General features: G+C 50.2%; 2 protein-coding genes across 4 annotated transcripts in view; both read right to left on the reverse strand.

Annotated features, from left to right (window-relative positions):
• Positions 1–185: 185 nt before the first annotated feature.
• NME4 (NME/NM23 nucleoside diphosphate kinase 4) lies at positions 186–2,740 on the reverse strand. The gene is made up of 5 exons (XM_080383581.1): positions 2,474–2,740; positions 861–991; positions 645–746; positions 443–555; positions 186–355 (listed from the first exon to the last, which is right to left on the reverse strand). The coding sequence occupies exons 1-5, from the start codon at positions 2,562–2,564 to the stop codon at positions 235–237; spliced, it is 558 nt and encodes a 185-aa protein (XP_080239707.1). The 5' UTR covers positions 2,565–2,740; the 3' UTR covers positions 186–234.
• A 2,801-nt stretch (positions 2,741–5,541) lies between these two features.
• Positions 5,542–22,185, reverse strand: part of XPO6 (exportin 6) — a 55,728-nt gene continuing 39,084 nt past the window's right edge. For all 3 annotated transcript variants that reach the window (XM_080383513.1, XM_080383512.1, XM_080383514.1), the window contains 13 exons: positions 20,511–20,580; positions 18,594–18,753; positions 17,803–17,895; positions 16,182–16,326; positions 15,566–15,712; positions 14,618–14,807; positions 13,301–13,456; positions 11,859–11,973; positions 11,185–11,356; positions 10,598–10,759; positions 8,420–8,518; positions 7,252–7,482; positions 5,542–6,270 (listed from right to left, as the gene is read on the reverse strand). In XM_080383513.1, coding sequence (XP_080239639.1) covers positions 6,169–6,270; positions 7,252–7,482; positions 8,420–8,518; positions 10,598–10,759; positions 11,185–11,356; positions 11,859–11,973; positions 13,301–13,456; positions 14,618–14,807; positions 15,566–15,712; positions 16,182–16,326; positions 17,803–17,895; positions 18,594–18,753; positions 20,511–20,580 — 1,842 coding nt within the window. In that variant the 3' untranslated portion in view covers positions 5,542–6,168. The remainder of the gene's footprint in view (positions 6,271–7,251; positions 7,483–8,419; positions 8,519–10,597; positions 10,760–11,184; positions 11,357–11,858; positions 11,974–13,300; positions 13,457–14,617; positions 14,808–15,565; positions 15,713–16,181; positions 16,327–17,802; positions 17,896–18,593; positions 18,754–20,510; positions 20,581–22,185) is intronic.

Genomic DNA, 22,185 nt, shown 5'->3' on the forward strand with positions numbered 1-22,185 from the left:
AATACCCCCTCGGGACAACCCAGTGCTTTCCAGAGCTTTCCAGTACCACCCCAGTGCTCCCCAGGGACAGCTCAGTGCCTCCCAGTCTTCCAGCACTCCCCCAGTGCCCTCTGGGGACATTCCAGCGCCCCCAGAGCCCTCCAGCACTTGGTGGTGGCATTTGAGGGAGGAGACGGAGCCGCGGCTGGAGGCACTGAGGTTTATTGGGGGGTTGGCCCCCCCGGCGGGGCCACCCTAGGGCCCATAGGTGTAGTCCCGGTCCCCACTCTCCCAGGCCACCAGCTCATCCCGCTGGAACCAGAAGCCGATTTCCCGCTGGGCTGTCTCCACCGAGTCACTGGCGTGGACCACGTTCCTGCACAGGAACCAGGAACGGGGACAGGGACAGTGCCATGGCTGCAGGGTCCCACCGCCGCCCCCACCACCCCCACCGCGCCCCTACCTGCTGACGTGCATGCTGAGGTCCCCTCGGATTGTGCCCGCCGCCGCTGCCGCCGAGTTGGTGTCCCCCACCATGGCCCGCGTGGACCTGACCACGTTGTAGCCCTCCCACACCTGCAGGACAGGGGACACCTGAGCCCCCCCGGTTCCACCCAGCCCCCCGAGCCCCCCCGTCCCCCTGACACTCCATCCCAGCCCCTCACCATGGCCACCAGTGGCCCCGAGGTCATGTAGGCAAGGAGCGCAGGGTAGAAGGGCTTCTGCCGCAGCTGCTGGTAGTGCTTGTCCAGGAGACCCTGATCCGCCTGATGGCAGCATGGGGTGACAGCAGCATCAGTACCCCCCTCTAGCACCCCCGAGCCGGCTGTAGGGAGTGGGGTGCCCCAGGGGGGCGTGGGACAGCTTGGCGGGGGGGCTACCTGAAGCATCTTCATGGCCACCAGTTTGAAGCCACGCCGCTCAAAGCGCTGGATGACGGTCCCCACCAGCCGCCGCTGCACCGCATCCGGCTTCACCAGCACCAGTGTCTTCTCCTGCAGCTCAGGGGGGGCTGCGTGGGGACGGAGGGGCCAGTGTCACTGCCAGGCATGGGTCACAGGTCACTGCCGGGTGTGGGACATGGGCACAGGTTGTGACAGCAGGACCCCAAGCTGTTCCTGGGACACCACAGGTTGTGCTGGGTCCCGGTGGGTGAGCCTGTCCCCATCCCTGTCCCCATGCTGGTGCCATGTCCCCTGGGTGAGCTGTGCTCGCAGACTGGCAGGGTCCCAGCAGGGACCCCAGGGACACACTGCAAAGCCCTGACAGGTGGTGGGGACATGTCCACAGCTGGGAAACACCCTTCAACCCGGCGTGGGATGGGCTGGCTCTGGTTTGGCTGACCACACCGCGCTGCCTTGTCCTGGTGCCGGGACTGCAGGTGCCACCCTGTGTGTCACGGCTCCTGCCCAGAGACAGGTGGGCACCAGCCCTGGCACAGCCTAGGTCCCTGGTCACAGCCCCACTGGTGGGGGAAGAAATCAAGCGCCGTGGGACAGCAGGGTCTGGCATAACTGTCACCCATGGCACAGCAACGTCTGGCACCACCGTCACCCGTGACACTGTAGGATAGCAGGGTCTGGCATCGCTGTCATCCATGGCACAGCAGGGTCTGGCACCACCACCATCTGTGGCACCATGGGGCGGCAAGGTCTGGCACCACCACCACCCCTTCACCCCACCACTGGCCCTGCCAGAGCCACACCGCAGGAGGGGACACCATTCCCCAAGGGACCATGCGCCCTGTCTGCCAGAAGGACAGGGGACAGGAGAGAGCGGGCAGAGGGACACCCAGGGGACATGGCACCAGCATGGGGACAGGCTCACCCACCGGGACCCAGCACAACCCGTGGTGCCCCAGGAACAGCTTGGGGTCCTGCTGTCACAACCTGACACCAAACCCCTTGGGACATTCAGGATGGTGCTGGGGGAGCCACCAGCTCTGGCCTCCGCCCCGTCGGGGAGGAGACCCTGGTGCCCCCTCACACCACAGAGCAGCCAAGGACCCCATGAGCTGACGCCCTAGCTGGGGGGGCTGCCCCCAGGATGGGGTTACTGGGTGCTGTGGGACTGAGGACAACATGGGGCGACGATGGGGATGGGGGCCCCGAGGGACAGGACAGGCGGGATGGAGGGCAGGGTGGGGACGGGGGTAGGGTCCCTAGGGGCAGAATGAGGATGGGGGTGACAGGGTCCCCAGGACAGGCTAGGGAAGGGGCCGAGGGCTGAACAGGGATGGGGACAAGGTCCCCAGGGGCATGACAAGGATGGAAGAGACAGGGTCCCCAGGACAGGCTGAGGAAAGGGACTGCATTCCAAGGACAAGGATGGGAACAGGACGCCCAGGGGCAGGACGAGGATGGGGACAGGGTCCCCAGGAGCAGGTCAGGGAAGGGGCTGAGGGCAGCGCAGGGATGAGGACAGGGTCCCCGGGGGCAGGACGAGGATGGGGACAGGGTCCTGGGGCAGGGGGCCGGGCAGGGCCGTGTCTCACCGGAGCCGTAGCAGCGGGGCCCGGGGGGGCGGCTCGGGCCCGGCTGCCCCCGCAGCAGGCTCCGGGCCAGGCAGCGCCCCAGGGAGCCCATGGCGGGGCCGGCGGGTCGGAGTGGCCGCGGCGGGGCTCGGCCGCCCCGCGGGGGCTTTAAGGGCCCGGCCAGCCTGGGGCTGGGTCAGGCTTCCGTCCCTCCCCTTAAAGCAGCCGCCGGGACCGGGCGGCCGCCGCGCCTGCACGGAGCATCCCGGTACGGGGCGGCCCCAGCACGGAGCATCCCGGTACGGGGCGGCCCCAGCACGGAACAAACTCTCCCTTGGCGGGGCCGAGCCCCAAGAGCAGAGCGGGCACCCAGCCCCTGGGTGACCACGACCCTGCCAACCCCCAGATGTACTCCATGTAGTCCAGGCGGGAAGAGCCCAGGGGTGAGCCCACACCAGCCCCAGCAGGTGCGCACGGGGAAGGGCTGGTGCCCTCCCCACAGGACCTGGGGCTGCCCCAGACACATTGTGGGTGCTGGGAAGAGGGTGCAAGGCCCTGAGGGCAAAGCAGCACCTGCAACACTGCCCAGAGCCTGTCTGCGGTGAAGCATCGCTGAAGGCTGTGGGAAGCAGGGAAAGGGACGAACCCTGTGCCCGCAGAGGTGACAGGGATGGAGGCGCCAGGGCCCCTTTCTTCACCCCAGCCTGCACCCAAGGAGGCAGAAATCCCAGGGGATTTACAAAGCAGCGACAGGCACAGCCCTGCACATGGGAGCACAGGATGCTCCTCTGTGCAGCATCGCTCCAGCTGAGATTCAAGTCCTCCTTAGGGTTGAGTTAATCCCACGAGGGAGCTGTGCCTGCAGGCAGGGGTAGGGGGGCTTCAGGGTCTGCTCTGACCAGCCAGCCCTAGTCCCATGCTGGGAAATCACTCTGAGTTTCCCCTGCATCCCAAACTCCTAAGACACCTCTTGGGAGAGGAGCTTGACGCAAACATTGCTATTAAAATGTCTGCGAGTTCATGGAAAATCCTGGTCACTTCGAGCCTGTTTCTCTGAACCTGTGATAATTCGAAGGAGCTGAGGCACACAAAGCATGGGGCTGCAGGGGCTGAGCCCATCTCCAACTGTGCATCAAGCTCCTACATCCCCATCATCTCCCCTCCTGCCTCCCCAAGGTGCAGGGAATGGGGGTGGGGTGGGGTGGCAGAGCCCCCGCACCAGCCACAGTCTGGAGGGAGATGGGGGCTCCCAGCACCCACTGCGTTCAGCACAGCTGCAAAAACATCCCCACAAGCACCCAGATTGGTCAACAGCTCATGCAAAAATAGACATTTTACTGGCGACCCCCACCCAGCCCGGGGGCTGGAGGTGGGGAGAGGCCCCTCCCCAGTGCCCGCTGCACCAGGGTGCTGGCACAGAGGTGGGGGCTGCTCTGGGGAAGGTTAATGCAGCCCGATACACGCAAACCAGCCGCCCTTTGATATTTACCCGCTCCGGCAGAGGGCCGGGGTGCTGCCCCGTACAGCTTTTAGCACAAGGGGAGGCAGGCTGCAGCCGGGGCTTTGGTCACCTTCCAGCTGCTGCCCTTGGTTGAGGGATAAACAAGTACTTTCACCCTCTGTCCACCAAATATTTTGCAAGAAAGGGAAGCACTACCAGCCCCCGAGCACTGTGCCAGGTGGGGAGCTGGGCCAGGAACAGGTGAAATCCCCTTAGCCCACCTCTGAAGGAAGCCACAGCCAGGGTGCTTGGTGGAGGAGGCAGCAGACAGCTGTGCGATTGGGGTGGCACCTCAGGAGGAGAGAGCAGCTCTGTGCACGGCTTTGGACCCCTATTTTCATATGCTTAATTACCACCAGGAAAACCAAGGACTCAAAGTTTCAAGCACAGACTGACACTGTTACTCCAAGAGCTGGTGGCTTCAAACCGTGGGCTCCCAGTGCAGGTTCTGGCTGGCAGGGAGCGCAGCGCCTCTCGCCCACAGCGGGTCAGAGCTCTGCAGCCTGGCGGTAGATCATCGCCCACCTTCACAGGGGTCTTCACACACTCTGCAGAGAGCGGTTCACAGCCCCTCAGCTGCAAGGACTGGACCTGGCCGAGGCCTGTCCTCAGCAGGCTGGACTGATGCACACACAGCTTTCACCTCAAGCTGCTCACCGCAGGGTATGAAGCCCAAACATCGATCTCGGCCCCGTTCAGGCCTGGATGCAGGGCTCTGTCCATGCACAGGTTATCCAAACAGCATACATTATCTCCAAAGAGCAAACATGCACATCACAGGGTGTTTTTGACAAAACTGTAACTAAAGGAACCATGGAGCAAGTGCTTTTACACTCCAGCTCACCCTTGACACCTCCCAGCTGTCCACATGCAGCCATCTCACTCAAGTCCACATCCACAAACGTTTATGAGACCCCTTCTCCAGGTTTGCTGCCTTCATGGTGCTGCTCCCACTGTGCACCCTTCTGCAGCTGCCCTCATAACCACCACAGAGAATTAAGAGCGATTTAATGCTCTGTACTAGCTACCTGACTGGAGACTTCAGGGCAAAAAACAAAAAAAATAAATCCTTCCCAGCTGCACAATCAGAAATTCACCAGCTCCACAAGATCCGGTTGTGTCTGGGGACTGGGATTTTAACCTCAGGCTCAGATGCCACCCCCAGGTCATTCTGGCCAGCAGCTGTCCTTCAGCTCAGGCCTCCTGTGATGCAACATCATGAACACTGGGAGATCTCTTCCTGCACGCAGCTCTTGATAATCCAGACCACTGTCTGCTGAAGGGAATAAACTGATCACCACAACAGGCCACAGAAAACACCAGGGAACACAGATGGGAAATACAGTGAGGGGAGAGGAGGGGAGGAAGCCAACGCTGCTCTGCACTAGTTCAGCACAGCACCTTTCAGGAGCTGTGGGGCTTGCTGGGAGCCTGGACAGGGCACTGGTACAGGCACCACATGCACCCGCGGCCAGTCTTGTCTGATCGTGAGGAAAGGCTGCAATTGCTGCCTGCATCGCAAAACGCATTTTCATCTATTAGAATGGCTTGGTGACAGGCCTACAAGGAAACTAAAACAAGTTATAAGTTATTTAAAACAACAAAGTAAGCACTTTATTTCCATTAAGCATGTTGTTTTAGTATCACAATGGAATGATGAGAAAACGTTTAAAAAAAACCCCAAAAAGTCTCTAATCCCCACAAACAGCAGGGAGGTTTTCAAGGCAATTTAAAAACAAAGGGAGTGACAGACGTGCCAAAACAGTCCCAACATCATGAGACTCCTCCTCTGAGAGCTGGGCAGGGGCAGGAAGGTGGAATGACACGAAGGTACGAATGTCTGAAGTAGTCTTTGGCGCTTCTGCCTCATGTTTGATACGTACATGATCTCTCAAGACAACTCCACAGAAATCTCCAGACGCAACAAAGTGCTACGTTAGTAGAACCGAACCCCGGCGAGAGGACTTTCCGTACAGTTGAGATGCCCTGCGGCTGGGCGTTAAGACACATCCTGCAGACAGTGCTGACTCCAGCTGGGGGCCTTTGGGTTGGGAGAGAAAAAAGGAAGCGTGGTGCGTGAATCCAAGAAGATGTGCCCATGTGCAAGACCCCACGTCCTGCAGTACTGACAAATCCAGGGAGGAGAGAATGTGGTGGCAAAACGAAACATGGATCCGTTCCCTACAGTGATCAAAACACGAGTCCAGTGCAGTAACTATAGTTTCACAGTTCCAGGGGGCAAACTGTCATTGCAGAGTCTGTAGTAACGCAGGTCATTCACCAGTCTGTGCACATTCTGGGTAAACGATGGCAGATCCTGGAAAAGATCAAACAACATGTACTGCAAACAGAGTAATGCCTACAAGTACTGTCTTATGGCAGGGAACAGGAACTCACAGGACCAAACGTGCATTTTCATACATGAGAAAAAACAGACCCCTTCCTCCAGAGCCTGAGCCCAGGAAAAGCGAGTTTCTGCAGCCCACATACAGGGAGCAGAGACTGCTCCGGAGCTGCTCCACGCAGAGAGCTGACTGCGGAGATCTGGGCTCTGTTCACAGCACTGCCTTCCCGGTGTGCAGTCAGGCACTACCTGAGTGGTCAACAACACGGCCATCTGCAGCGGCAACTGCCCACTGCATCCCTGCCAAGGCTCCTGGGTGCCACATACCCCATAACAAGGGCTGATTTCCTGAAGAGCAATTGCCTTCTGCAGCCTGGTGATTCTCTCAAGGCTCCTTTCCTACCCTTAATCTTGGTCTCAAATCCCCATCGTCTCTCACAGGAGAGGAAGCACTCAATAGACAAGCAACCTTCAGCAGATGGAAGCCACAACCTGCTGCACTGCCATGATGTTCTACAGGGAGGTTACAGGCCCTCCCATTTGCTTCACATGCACAGGAGAGGTTTGAAAGAATTGTGAGCCACTGCAGCTACCCTGCTGTTGTCTTCACTGTAACCCTCAAACATCTGGCCAGCATCTGGAGCGAGATTTTGGCAAGGATCCAAGTATCCCACTCTAGAAAATGTCAGTCTACCCCTATGAAAACTTCCTCCAGGAAACATTCTCCCCAACACCCACAGCATTCGGCAGTCAGAGATGAGATGGCAGTTCTGCGACCTACAGTGAAAAAACCCTGGCTAGGCACTGCTGAGTAGGGAAGTGTTTGGAACAAAAGGTACTGCCTCAAAAAACTGTCCCCGAGACGCTCAAGGCTGCCTGCCAGCATGTTCTAGGAGAAAAACTCTGCGCATCCTGAGAATACGGAGACGCTGCTGCAGCATTTCCCCTTCTTACCCTGTCCATTTTGAAATTCCTTCCCAGCACGTTTTTCTGGTTCGAGTCCACACCATCACAACTGGCCAGGAACTCAGGGAGAAAGGCTGAGTAGAAGCCATCAAAGTCCACTGAGGCCATGTTGTAGGTGGCAATGCCGATCTCCTCCTGCAACAGGTCATGCGACTTGTGGACAAGCACCTGAAGTAGCACATTCACAAACTGGAACAGCATGGTTGTCCGGAAGATCTTCTGCACAGTGAGAGAACACATAATTAGGAGTCTTCACACCAGCAATCCTCCCACAGGAGAGCCCACAGCAGCCAGCACGTTGCTTCAGAAGTACAAATTCATCAAGGTCAGACCAGGCGTGGCTGCACAGAGCCACTCCAACACCGTCAGCTTCTAAGCTATCAGTGAGGTCTGCAAACTCTTGCAAGCACAGAGATAATTTTCCAAGCCAAGTGAAGATCACAAATGACTACAATAAGCTAGATTAATACCAGCTTTAAAGTTAACAGTGAATTTGGCCACACTTACCTCATGCATCTGACCCAAACTTTAAGCAAAACAGCATCAAATCCCATTCAAACTCCAGCCAGTTTTAGCCCTACACAGTGTTCCTCAAAGCCAGGGAATCTGGCTAGCTGCCCGACAGCCTGCAACAGGCAGCTGTTAACATGATGGGCTGTCCTTCAGTTGTGAGCACAGATGCGAGCCCAAAGGCTCTGTTTTCACAGGGCAAGACCCTGGATTTCAACTTTAATCCTTCATGACAGCAGCTAACAGGTCTAGAGACAACCACCTGGCAGTGATGTGACTAAGTCCTGGACGCCCTGCTGCTGGCCTGGATAAAAGTGCTAGAGGGACTCAGCCACTGTCCCACTAACAACCCCAGTTTCTACCTCCTCAGACAAACTGTGCTGTCACTGTGTGAGCCCTTTGCCTTCCCTCACCGTCACAGGAGGGAACACATAAAGGCTTTGCTTTGCCTGACCGGAGTTGGGATCCCTCCCATGCCCACCGCAGCGGTAGCAAGGTGGTGGTAACACCCTCTTGAAAGTATCTGGATCACAGCAACCAACCAAAGGCTACGGCATAAAAGCTCTCAAATCCTGACCTTCAGTTTCTGAGTAGTTTAAAACAAGCCTCAGAACAGCACTGTGCACAGTGGTCAGCCAGGACCCACCTTGTGGTACAGCTTCTGCTTGGTGTTCAGCGTCTCCAAGTAGAAGAGGTTCTGCTTGAACAGGTGAATGTCAGGTTGCAGGAAGGACTGGCCAAATGCCTACAGACAAAGCAGGATGGAAGGAAGGGGACCAATATTACAATGAGTATCAGACCCGCCAGGCAAAACACCACCATTTTCAACCTGACACCAGAACAAACCCCTGGGAGCCTTTGCTGCTTCTCAGCACAGCAAACGAACAAGACAGGCAGGTGTTTTAAGTCAACCGTGCTGCTGCCAGGCCCACGGGAATGAAGACACTTTGGTGGAAACATGGCCATATCCTTGCAGAACAGTCACTAAGCTGGGTCTGGTGAGAACAGGTGGGCCAAGCTCGTACTGAAGCGGAACACAGATGCTGAGCACAGCTCCCTCGGCAGGCAGCGTTCTTGTGAAGGATTTGGCTGTTTCTCAGGGAGACTACCTACGGTCACACGGCAAGCATGAACAAAACCAGAACACACACACACAAAGTTTGTTCTCGATCCAAGTCAAAAGACCAAAGTGACTGGCAGATGCACTTAACACGTTACTGCACTAAATTAGAAAGAAGTTAGAGCTGGGAGGCTGACCTGGGCAGTAAAGAAGCAGTAAAGAGATCAGGAACAAAATTTGCTGGACCCTGCTGAACTAGTCTGGTGGGCCTGCACCGACTTGGTGATGAAATATCTTTTATACCCTGAGTGCCTCAAAGACTGTACAGATGATGCAGGCAGATGAGTAAGTTCTGTACAGAGACAGGCAGCAGAATTTTAACAGTTGCTGCTTCAAGGCACCACGAGCAGAACAGTTTATTCCCCCGTACCAGCCATTTATTGTTAAATGAACAAAACCAGCCCAAGTCCCTTCAAGACCGAGCTATTTCTGGACTGAGATCTCTGGTGCAAACCATCGCACAAACTATACTAATATCCTCAACACAAAACACGCTGGCTGTGTGGAGAGCACTTACAGAACGTTAAATAAGAGTTTCGTATCAAAACAACAGGAGCCAAGTCGTAAAATAAGCCATGCAGTATTGCCAACCAGCCTGAAGACAATACTGAGATTACCACATAAATATCTTCCAAAACATGGCACTTGGGTAAGTTTGGAAGTGTCACATTACCACAGGTGAAAGATCCTTGCGCAGCCCTGCACCAGGACCAGCTCGGGCCTCATTCACATCAAAGGATGCCAAGACAAGGAAAGGCCAGAGGGCAACACCGATGCAGTTTATGTTAGTGCAAGAGCAGCCTCTTCGCTCGTGTATCAGAAGGGACCCAGCCTCCACAAGCACTCCATGATGGGGCAGCTCTGCAAAAAGTCCTCCCACCTGAAGTCTAAGCACATGGCCCTTGCTCCCTCGGAGGAGCAAGCTCTACCCTGAGGGTGCAGAAAGTGGCACAAGTGCACTTCTGTTTACGCTGACACGGGCTGGAGGTGAAGGTCCCCACACCAGGTACTCCAACAGCACATTGGGAGGCTGATTTTTTTTCTGATTTTACTTTAAGTTGCACTGCCTGCTTTGGGGACAGTTTTTACACCTAGGAACTGCAGACGAACTCATATGGCCAACTCAGACTTAAGTAACATGTGGAATACAGTCTGTTGTTTTTAAAAATTCAAATTCCCCAATCTGAGAAGATGGGTGCCGGCCCTGTGTACGTGCTGGCACGCTGCCTCTGCCTTCTTCATTCCCCAGGCCAAAAGCCTACAGGGTATCACCCCACTGACCCTTTTCCACCAGATCTGATGGTAACAGCATAGAACAAGTCCATATAAACCAAAAGACATCTTGGTCTCAGAAAAACTTCCCTTTGTTGATGATTTGTCCTAGTGCCAACCACAAGACTTGTAACAGAAGTAAGTGGGTCAGCATCAGTAATAATATTTTTAGGTCCAGATGCAGGATGAGGCATGGAAAGGCATTAACATTCCTTCCTCAGTGCTTGTTTCCCTGTGCAGTGAGGCACTGTGCCTTGTGAGCACATCAGCAAGACCGCTCTGCAAGTACTTCGGTTTTCAGCGGTTCCTGAAGGCAAGACCTCACTCAAGACACGGTCTAGCCCCCACCAGCCACGTTTAATGCACTGCCACAAGTAGTGCAGGGTCCATGGCAGAAAGGGCTCTGGACAACCACAGGAATAGCTGAGTTACCTGCATAATGGCACTGAACTGCGCTTCGTTCTCCATCTGCTCTTCTGCTACTCCTCTTTGGACACTAGCCAACACACTGGATTTGAAGAAGTACCGCCAATTATGGTGGAGGACCCGGAAAAGCAGCTCAAACAACTCTGCTTTCACATCAGGAGATGAGCGCTAGGAGGAGAGCAGAAGAAATAACTCAAAGCAGGCTGCTGTGCTGGAATCCCACTCACTCCCTGGATCCCACTGCTAGCAACACCCTGCCAGGTGGCCACCCAGGGCAGCGCTTTGTGGCCAAAGTACCAGAGCATCAAAGCATTTCCTCCTAAGGAAGGCACCACACAGCAGCTGCTGGATCATGCCAAGAATTCACCGCCAAGTTTTGCGTTTTACCTCCTGCTTTGAGCACATCTGTAATTTTAGCCTCTCTTGACAATTCCTGACAAAACCTTCCACCCACACTGCTTCCAGTTCCTACTGACTAGTCACCCAGCTTTGCCACCACAGGGACTGACATTTACAGCTCCTGGAAAGCAAAAGGCTTCATGCCTTCCCTTCCCATCTCCCCCTTCCCTCACCTTGTGTGAGAACAGCCCTACCTCTGCAATGATGGGGTAGACCTGCTCCATGCACAGTGAGATGACGCTGGGTAGAAAAGGCTTGAATACTTGGCCTGGCTCTTGTACCACCACTTGCAGTATTTTCAGAAACTTCTCCACCACCCGACAGCCAGTGCTGCCCTCATGGAGGATGCTCTCTGCCAACTGCTCCCTACGACAAAAACAGTTATTGCATACGAATCTTCCCACAGATCTGCATGCTTAGCTGATTTACAGAAGAGCAGGTAGCGCCTCTGAACTGCCTCAGTTAATACAGACCAAGTAAGTTAACCCCCCCCCCCCCCCGAGGAGGGTTTGGACTGAGGATTGATGCCACGCACACCCACCCTGCCCCCAACAAAAGCTTGGGTGATAGTTCAGGTCTTGGGTAGGAGCCAACAGGCAATTCCAGGGTCTGGTTCAATTATCACACACTTCCAGAAAATCTGTGGGAGAGCTGAAATTGCACGAAGGCATGTAGGATTGATGCACATGGGCTGGGTCATTTCAAACTTGGAAGCATTTTCCTCAGATTTAGTCCTGGGACACTACAGAAGTCTGGACACAAAGGGATTGGAAAGACCATACTCCTCAGGGGCAGCAATCTGTTGTGTGAGCAGCTAAGCTAAATCATCCTGAGGGATAAGAAAGAAGTGACTGACGTGGGACAATACCTGGTGAACATGTTTAGGAAGGTCTGTATGATCTGCTCTGTGAAAGGCACTCCCATCTGCACCCGCAGTCCTTGAAACAGGGTGAGGAAGAAGCTCAGCATCTCATCTGTCACATCTAAGATGAGAACAGGAAAGCAGAAAGAACATGTTAAGGTAACATTCAAGTACATCCGTAAGTCTTTTATGTGAGATTTACTCCTCCTGTACAAGGAATCCCGTTTACTCTTGGAAATTTAGCAGCAGGGTTGCCATTAGAAACTAAAACCAACAGCCAGTACTGCAGGGCTTAAAGATTGTTCATCCTTTTCTGAAAACCACTAGGGATGACTAGTACAGGCAGCACCAAGCAGCTCAGAACATATATGGTACCATCAGCAAGGCCCTCGGTCTGGCCTGCCTACACAGAGCACCTGGAGAAAGCTCTGGCCGTGGCCCAGACTGATCTCCAGTTGCTCACTGCTCGTACAGGGTTAACAGGAAATACGAGGAAAATCCAAAACAGCTACGCAGCTTGTGGAGGGGGGCTAGCAGACAAAATCCAGCTTCTTTTCTTTTGGCAGGAACTGAAAAGACCCTTCTAACTTCAGAAATCATCTTCAGCACACGATTATGTGGTTAGCTGATCAGTACACCTAATTCTTCATCTGTCCCAACATGCTTTATTAAGTAACCCCAGTAAGCTGAAGCTGCTCAACTCTTTCATACAGCCTTTTATAGCCAATAAATAGCAATGGCATGAGGCCGCTAGCCTGTTCTGAAGGCAACAGTTCACCGGAGTCACAGCATCAGCTTGCTGTCTTGGATCCTCTCTGCATTTTAACTTTGTTTTGCTTCCCCCATGCCCGCTTCACTGAGAAAATCTCACCTAGCTCCAAAAGTTTTCCTGGAACACCTTGCTCCTCATGAGAGAAGCTGCTGTAGTCCTGGGCATTCGAGCTACCCCGATGTGAAACAAAATGTAAGTTGCTGGCCAGAAGATTGCCAAGCATCAGTCGTGGTTACATCTCAGGAGCTCTTCCTTTACAGGGGAAAAAACCCACCCCACATTATTTGACCTCATCTGATCAGATCTGCCCCTCTTTGTCTTCAAGCTTCTGGAGAGAACGTAGGTGGCAAATGTAGCCAGACAGGGTATTTTAAAGCTTTTTCTGTGCTCAGGATCAGCTCCATTTTGTTTCCTTGCTGAACACAGCACAGGGCACCTCCACCTTCTGGAAGTGTGACAAACCTTCAAGCCTGTATCCCAGTGGCAGAGGAGATCTCCCTTTCCTGTTCCGATTCAAGCCCAGCCCACCCAGAAGTACAGACTGACATCACACTTCGGCACAGCAAGCTCACACACGTCACATGAACGCCACCACAATTCTACGCTGATGGACTTTGGATGTTATCAGTAGGTCATAAAGCTACTCACAGCATTAAAGCCTGTCCTATGGTTATACCTGACTGATGAATGAAAGCTGGGAAGAGGGCTAGTGAGACCTGCACGGATTCTTGCAGCGACTGATAACAGATCTGTCGAGACTTGGTGGATTCTCCAGAGATACTTTCTACAATATCTTCTAGAACACTGAGCGTCTGATGGATGATCACTTTGGCTGCAAAGTAAGAGAGGTGATACTTCCTGCATGTGTTAAAACTACTTGGAGGCAAGAAACAAAGTCAAGTTCACATGCAGTAACTAAAACAACCCACAAGGCAGCATGTACAGCAAAACCAGGCTGGGAGTCAAAAATGTTCCCAAGTCTGTGTTCGCATTTTAAACATTTAAACAGGTTCAGGCTACCCGCTTTCTTAAATTATACAAGTTTACTGCCCTACAGATGCACCCACTGCTCAACTACTCAGGCGCAGAGGCTGAGAGGAGCTGTAAACAGTATTATTCACAATATGCTAATGCTAAAAAAAAACGCTAGCCAAGAAAAAAGCAGCACATGACGACAGCAAAATATACTGTAGCTTTCTATTTCTGAAAGTAACAACTGGAGTGATACGCAATCACTGTATAAGCTAACCCAAACGCTGGGAGAACTTAACTGGCTCAGTTCAACCCCTGTGAGCAGTCTGTGGATATTCTCCTCGAGAGAGGTAAGCCACCCTCTCCCGAGCTGCCTCCCTGCACAAAGCTGACCAACATGTCAGGTTTGTCAGCAGCTGTGACACTGCATACTTCTAAACAATTTTTACAGCGATTCTCAAAAAAAACCCCACACCCCACCACCCCACACCCAAAAGCAGTCCCAAAACATTCACAAACTGCCAAAGGTCCCTGGACCCCACCAGTTCAGGGCTCTCATATATATATAAAACCTTACAGTACTTCCCAAGTCTGGGAGAAATTCTTAAGTTTTTATAACCAGAATCTTCATTAACCCTGCCTCCGGTCAATGTTTCTAACACTACACCATCCCAGCATTAGGCTGTTTAATATTCCTAATGCAATCACTGCTATTCAAAGTCATCACAAACTTGATCCCACCTTCCCTGCATGACTGAGGAAGACAGTACTTAGATGGAAGAGTTTACATGCAACCTGGGGTGAGATGACCCTTTACAGACCCACAGAAAAAGGGTCTCGAAAAAAAAAAAAAAAAGAAAAAAAGAAAGAAAATACAAATTGCTCCTTTCCGGTCCTCCCCATACACTAAATGGGGTTTTTCAGCCAAAATAATTATTGGAAAATCAGCTTAATGATGCCTATCAGCAGTTTGCACTGCAACTGTCAGAAGACAGCAGACACCAAGAAACTCAGTACTTACTGTCCTCCAGCTGCACTTTCCTCTGTGGCATGATGGCATTGGATTTTAGTTGGCGGTATTCCCTCGTGAGGGCAGAGATTAGGCTGGCGTGGTTGGTGGAGCGAACTGCCCACTGCTGTTCACTCTCTGGAAGATTTGGCCAGGGCAGCAACAATACGTTTGACAGTGCTCTGCACACCAAAACCTGGGCCTAGAGACATGAAACAGAGACAAAGTTTTACCACGTTGGCAATTCAATTTTTGCTACAGCACAACCCTAGAATGAAGTAACATTTTACAGCTGTCCAAGGCATCAGCAGCACTCACTGTCTGATGGAAGAGCTCAAGTGAAAACTAGCAGCTCTGCAAGGTAAGAGAGAATCAAAGCTCCATGACTTCAGGGCTGGAACCAGCTCCCAGCTCCATCAGCCCTTCCCTGCACTGGGAGGTCTCTCTTCTTCATATTCATAAAAACAAAGGTGATACCTTGTCTGGTTTATATACTAAGCCTCTGTGCTTGTACAGCATTTTATGGCTCCATGCCAGCACACAGTACAACCACACCCCAGCCTCCATCGTGGCTTTTCAGTACTTCTGTAACAAACACTAACCTGGAGTATGTGGAATGCTAACAGAAGTTTCACAGGAAACTTTTTCTGTATGTCAGAATCAACATGCCTGTACTGTAAAGATGATACAGAATCAGGGACTCTGTCAGCAAATGAGAAAGGAGTAAGATTTAAGAGGTGTAATTGTGTTTTTTCCTTATGCTATTGCTTGAAATAATCATCACTGACAAACCGTACCACTGTGATTCCTGGATATCCACAGTAGCGATGACTGCTGTCCCCATTATTATATTTTTTTTTTTTAATTTTTTTTTTGAGGTTGTACCTTGCTACAGTAAGAACTGAGGCAGAGCTTCCCAAGGACACCTCATCAACACTGTTCATGTTTGAGACAAATCACCTTATCAGGAAGCCGCTGAGTAGAAGTGTCTGTGATCCTGTTGAACACCTTCTGTACTGCTGGGATGCTGATCAGGAACACGGGTCGCACTGTGGTGGCTAAAGAGACTAGCAGGTGGCACGCGGACAGCAGCAGCTTCTCCTGCACCTGGAAGAGAGGGTGGTCAGGCTGCCCAGTAACACCACCACACAGAACTGTTCCATGCCACACCAGCATTTAGACAGCACACCGAGCTGCCATTGAAGGGTTTTTGCAAGCAAGATGGTTTACAGTATTTATTTGCCAGTCGGAGCACAGGTCAGTTCCCTTAATACTGTCAAAGAGAGATTTCCCTGCTTTCAAGCCATAAAATCTTTAGACTTTTATGCCTGTAAATTGCTTACTCTCGTATTAGCTTGAACTGTGGTGCTATTTAGAATTGCTCTGGGTCTCGCCCCACATGAGACTTGTGCTGTGGCTCTGGAAGACAGCCATCCAGCACTCCGACCGATTCACTTCAAGAGCCACAGCAGGGGGGGGCCAGAGCAGTTAAACGCGCGGACACACCAGCACTGCCACCTGAGGGTCTCCTGCTCTAGGTGGAAGCCTAGCCCCAGCCCAGCACTGACGAAGGTACCTTAGAGCTGATGAGGGGGGTGATTGCCTCCAGAGCGGTGGAGACGAGAGAGATGAACTGCTCCGGGTTCTGGCGGTGAACTTCACTGTAGAACTGTGCGAGCCAGTGTGCGTAGGCCTGCAGCGCTGCCAGGGACTGAGCGTGGCTGCGGAGGAGCAGAGCAAGGGTAAGATACACACACGCGATAAAAGGTACAATAGGCAGAGCAGCTGCAGAAGGGCGCAAGTCCTGAGCATGGTGGGTAGTTTTGACAGCGTACAGAGAAAGAATATTGGCATTGTCAGACAAAGCTGGCAGCTTTTTCATTAAAAATTGTTTACTGCTATATTTTTTGTCCTGTACCCTGTACATTTGAGGTACATTTAAAAGGGTGCTTTAACTGGACTCACCCACTGAGCAACAGTAACTAAGCCAAAGGTATGAACTGATACGGTCAAGTTATAAGCAACTGGTAGGTTGACTACAGCCATACTTTATACTTTTGGCGCAGTGCCCTGTTAAGGTATTTGAGTCAGGACATTTCTTTGGGACTACACAGACAGGGCTCCTCCAAATGCTGGATAACATTCCTTCGTTAGGCTAGCATTAGGAAGTGGATCCTAGGTTTCTTCAGGGACATTGGACAAAGAAAAGGATGTAAATCTCTCACTAACAGGTCGTGGAAAAAACCTCCCGAATTATTTTAAAGCAGAAAAGAAAATAAACCATTAAAAGAACATCATCTGGGTTAAAACTCTGTGCCAGTAACTTGGGATTATTAGGAGAAATTCAGGGAACTACATGGTGAGATCTAGTGGGGGTTGTTTCAAGGAGCCACTATACATGAATTGCAAACTAGAACAAGCACCTGACATGTTCAAAAGGACAACCTTAAAATCTGCTCACAAAACGCCAGCTGGCAGCGAACGGGTTGGTACTACGCAGCTGTAGGAATAGAAGGTCTCTAAAAGGCTGTCAGAATGGTGTTCTATTACTAGCAGCATCAAGATTTCACACTTAATGTCAACGTCTGGATCGAAGGCATTAATTTGTTTCAGAAATGGGCTTGCATAGCTAGAAGGCGTACATTTGTCTTGGATGCCAAGAACTTGAAACCCTGTACTTGGAAAAGCATCTTTTACCTGAGCCATACATAAATCTGACTTTGGTAGAAAAAAAAAAAAAAAAAAATATCCATAAACTGGAACTACATGCCGACAGTGGATCCATTTCTTATAAAACACACTATTGTAACACTTACTTCATCATTTCATTACAATGCAAAAGGACTAAGCTTTTACAGCCATTAGTACAGGGTAGAATAACAGTTTGCTTTTAGAGCTAGTATAATGGGCATTTTTATTTCTCATCACAAATGTATTTTTCTTTAAATCTTAAATAATCTGAGCACATCAATTTGAGGAAACAGCGGTCCAAAATGCCGGCAGCAGCCTTGGCCTTCCACAGTTAAAAGAAGGTGCCCTCCTGGTTAGCTAGCAATCACCGGAGAGATGCACTTTTCAGAAGATTTGCTAAGCAAGTGGTTACAGCACCAGACTGAGGAGATCTAACGCTTCTTCCACCCCGTGTAGGGTAGCTACCAAATCTGGATACAATCATTTGCATCCCATCACATACTCACACATCAATAAGGTCAGGCTTCAATACGGATGGTACTGCAGTTTCAATGTTGTACAGTTTAATCTGGGATCCATATAGCGTTACCTTTACCAACCTGGAAGTGCAAAGGGACTCTTAAGATGGATACACACATGTACAAATCCACTCAAACATCCTATCTGAATGCAGCTCTTTGCGAGCCTGTGCCAATATTCAGCTAATACATAGACAAGATTTAGACCGTTGAGCTGAAAATAATTTAGAGCCTATTTCACTGTTTGTGATAAGATGAACTAAATATGATGTTCCTGCATGGAAGTGAAAAAGGATAACCAAGGCAGCTGTGCAAAGCCCTGAAATTCTGTAATTTTCAACTATGTGCTATTTAAGTTTCTTGGAGGGGAAGAATCAAATGATGCCCGCCTTTCAGTTTTCACAAGCCTTTTCATTTAGGAAAATAGATTTTGGTGATTTAGCTTTGAGATACAATTCCGAAGTAATCAAACTTTACATCTCATTTCATTGCATCACAAATGCAGATGCTGGAAAACAAGTATGTCAATCTTTTCAAGTGACTGGTTTTATTTAATCCCTCCTATAAGTTATTTCTTTCCTTAAGCATTTAGAAAGCCATCTGGGAAACTTAGCACTGATGAATGTAACAATTAAGGTTCTAGCCACTGAGTCTTCGTATCTCAGTTTAACCATAACAAGGGGAGGCGGAAAGAAACCTTGGTTTTCACACTCACTGCAGTGGTGACAATCGCGCCTCGTCCTGGTAAGGGGACAGCAAACTCCCTCTCCCACACCTACCTCTCCACCACTGTAAGAGCATCATTGAACCTGGCAGCAAACACATCCCCAATGAAGTATTCTGCTAAACGACCAACGGCTTGCAGCAAGGAGCTCAGGTCCCTCAAGGAGCAGTGCAAACGGCGGCAATCATTCTCTGCAGTGATGTTCAGCCTGTGACCTGAAATGACATTATGTTTCATTAGCAATGAAGCCAAAAGACCTAAGAGTAAATAATCACTTGTGCTAATAGTCACCGACTAAGAGCCTAGCAGTCTGAAAACTCATACTTTAAAAACCTCGTGCAAGAACAAACACATAACCTTGTGACTAATAAATACAGCTCCTTGGGATGGGAAACCTAATTACAAAGCTACAGGAAATTCAAAGTTTATTCTAATTACATTACAAGCATTCTTCTTAAATTAGCTCTGCAGTGGGTCAACAGTTCAAATCGCAGCACTGCCAAGTGACTGAAATACTCAAACTGGGTAAGACAAGTCCAACTGTTCCAACTGCTACACTTCAAAATTCCTCTTTGAAGGCTGAAACAGATGGTACCAACTATTTCAGCCTTTTTACACATTTATTTTCTTCTATTTGGTATTAATACCTACAAAAACAGAAGCCTTTCTGGATATCTGCTAACTTCAACAGCAATCCCAGCTCTGCGGAGAAGGCTGCTGCCCAGCCTCCCTCTGCCGGCTAGAGTGCAATAAGCATTCCAGCAGCAGAAGCATATTGGGAACAATTTGCTCGTGATGTGAAGCACAGTTATTTGCTTTCATATTTCTCAGATACAAGAAACTTACTGAAAACTACATTTGCCAGTCTTATTACCTATGCAGTTGTCCTACCTCTCAGTTGTGTATACCTCTTCTCCCAACATGCCAGACCTTTTTAGTAAAAACGTAAACATGCTCTGCAACGGCATGTTTCAAAGAGATTCTGGGTTTTTTTCCCCACTGTCCATATTTAATCTTGGATTAAGCTTTCAGCAACAAGCTTATCATTTTGTACCATGGGTACCAGCGTCCTACCACCCGGTTTTGAATCCGCAGCTGCATTGGAGCTAGTACTCCTGATCCCTCAGCTAAACAGCCAGTCCACAACAGCTTCTAATACAGATTGTAGCTACAGCATTAAAAACATACATATTGCTTATCCTAGGCCTGAAACGGTCCTAAAATTCGAAGCATTTTTTCCTGAACTATCTATACAACCATCGCCATTCTGTCATGTATAGCAGTGCTGAAGATTTAACAGATTGCTTGCCTGGTCATACCAGAAAACTCAAATCTAACCTCGGCTACAATCTTCCCTCACACAGATCTCACTGCTACTGCTTCACTTATTTCTCAGGAAGGAGCAACAAAACTCTGCTCATACTTCTTATTCAGTTGAGAGCACTGGTGTATTTGTAAACTACTTCATACACGAAGGCTCCTCAAATGGCAGCTAGCTAAGTCTTCAGAAACTACTACTGCATTCTAAATAGTTCATCTCGGCATTGACTCACAATAGTTTTAATTAAAGCCTAAATGAGAACGCTGCTATGGTAGCAAATTCACACCAGATCTGAGCCCAAAGCAAACAGAAGCACAATCTTTTTTTAACTAAGTTTTAGTTGGAGGAAAAAAGTAACCGTTATCCATCCACATTACCGTAGTATTTGATGGTGCATACCTGTTCTTAACACATATGGTGTCTTCATTTCAATTACTAGGAACAAGGGAAAAAACACACCAGTAACAAAAATAAATTGCATTATTAGATCTTTGTCTGCTATTGGAGTCTAACTGCTGAGCCATTAGACACTGTACATGGTTTCAGATCCTCAATGGAATACAGAAAAAGCAATACCAAAGCAGGTTTAGAGTATTTTTACAATCAGCTATTCAAAGAGTGAGGACCACAATGCTGGACAGTGGTTATTACCTGTCCCTGAAGTGACTACAAACTGCTGGAGTCCCAGATACACTTCCAAGTTATCCTGCAGAACTGGAAACTAGAAGAGACAAGAAACAAGCATGATTTTGGGGCTTGGCACATGGTTAACACCCAACTACCAATTACTTCGTTAGAACAGTTTTTGTATTTTTCCCTTAGTGCCTTCAAAAAGATGTTTGGAGAAAAGGCAAGTTGCTAGGTTCTGGGCTGATCCTGTACGCCACCGCTTCTTGTGTCTTGCTAGCTCTCACAAAGACAAGGATCACCACCCTGAAGGCACTTCTCTGTGGTAGCTCTCCTTTTCCCACAAATACCAGCAATCAGCTTAACAAGGTAACAGTCTGGCAAGTGTGATGGCACAGCACACTGCCACTGTGACTATACAGATGGATGTATAACCCAGCCCAAACAGAGCAGAAGAAAGGCAGAGCCTGTGCTACATCCACCTGCATACCCCTAAGCATCAGCTTCTCAAAGGGTAGCTACCAAAATATTATTCAAAGAAAGAAATTGAGTTCAGTGCCTCTAACAGAGTACAGACGGGAAGCACTGCAGCACTCTGCCAGCAAGCTGCATCAAGAACAGCTGAAGCCCCACAGGGAAAACAGCCAAGGGAGCGACCACCACCATCGTCACACATCCTGGTTGGGGAACAGAGCATTAGCCTAACCACATCATTCAGGACCGACAGCCAACATGCCTGGTCCTGGTGATACTCCAGCTGAGCAACAGATTACACTACCATGGGGGAGTGCATTGCACGCACAGACTAGGAAGCCATCTAAGCAGCTTTCAGCCAGCCAAGGTACTTCAGTGATCTTTATTAAGGGATTATTTGTGCTGTACCTGAATACATTTGTATACCTACGGGACAAAACTGCACACTGACCTTTTCTGTGTAGGCATTCCACCAGAAAGAATGGTCTCCAACACTTTCAGTCAGGCATAGTTCTACTTAATTTCTATTGGCAAAATTCACCGCATTTGAGGTGGTTGGTTTTATGGAAGTTCACTCATCCATGAGCAGAACGAACTGCAGCCTTTCATTGTCCAGCATGGGACAGACTAATGGCAGCTGCTGTACATTGTTTCAATTATTTGCTACTGATAAGACTAGCCACAGCATTCCATTCAACAGCACTGCATACTGCTGTGAAAAGCACCTGAAACTGCTTGCGCATCTCCCAGATTAGCCAGTACACAAGAAGGAACTAACGCAGGGCTCAAGAAAGCACTCGCTATCAAGTTTCTAACATGCTATGCCTAATTAACAGTTGAGTGTCTTTGTATAACTATTTCAAAAACAAGATAGTATCCCTGATGTTAACATGTCACTTCAAGGAAGCCACACTCTCTCCACCATGACCCATATGCTTGCTGCGCTCACTGGAACAGCTGCTCCATTTTTTGCCTCTCGCTGATTCACGCCACACAACCACGCTGCACAGCAACTTCTACTTTCACATGAGGACTGTTTTGTTCATGGCTTCAGAGTTTCTAGTAATAGGCTTCTAGTGCTTAGCTCAGCCAGAAAGTTTCTTAAATAAAAATATCTATGAAAAAAAGCAGTTCAGGTCAGGCATCATCTGCCTCTGCAGCAGGTCAATCTTCTCTGCTTCTGGGGAAATATGGTTCAGAGGTCTAGGTGTGCGGTATCTCCAGT

The sequence above is a fragment of the Falco punctatus genome (genome assembly GCF_963210335.1).
Source record: "Falco punctatus genome assembly, chromosome: 4".
NCBI classification, from domain to species: Eukaryota; Metazoa; Chordata; class Aves; order Falconiformes; family Falconidae; genus Falco; species Falco punctatus.

Bases quoted from the DNA above. Each gene is read 5' to 3' on its own strand.
- NME4 (XM_080383581.1), bottom strand. From the start codon at position 2,564: ATGGGCTCCCTGGGGCGCTGCCTGGCCCGGAGCCTGCTGCGGGGGCAG. The intron at 747-860 runs GTAGCCCCCCCG...TGCTGCCATCAG, and splicing joins TGGCCATGAAGATGCTTCAG to GCGGATCAGGGTCTCCTGGA. The intron at 356-442 runs GTAGGGGCGCGG...GTTCCTGTGCAG, and splicing joins CTCAGCATGCACGTCAGCAG to GAACGTGGTCCACGCCAGTG.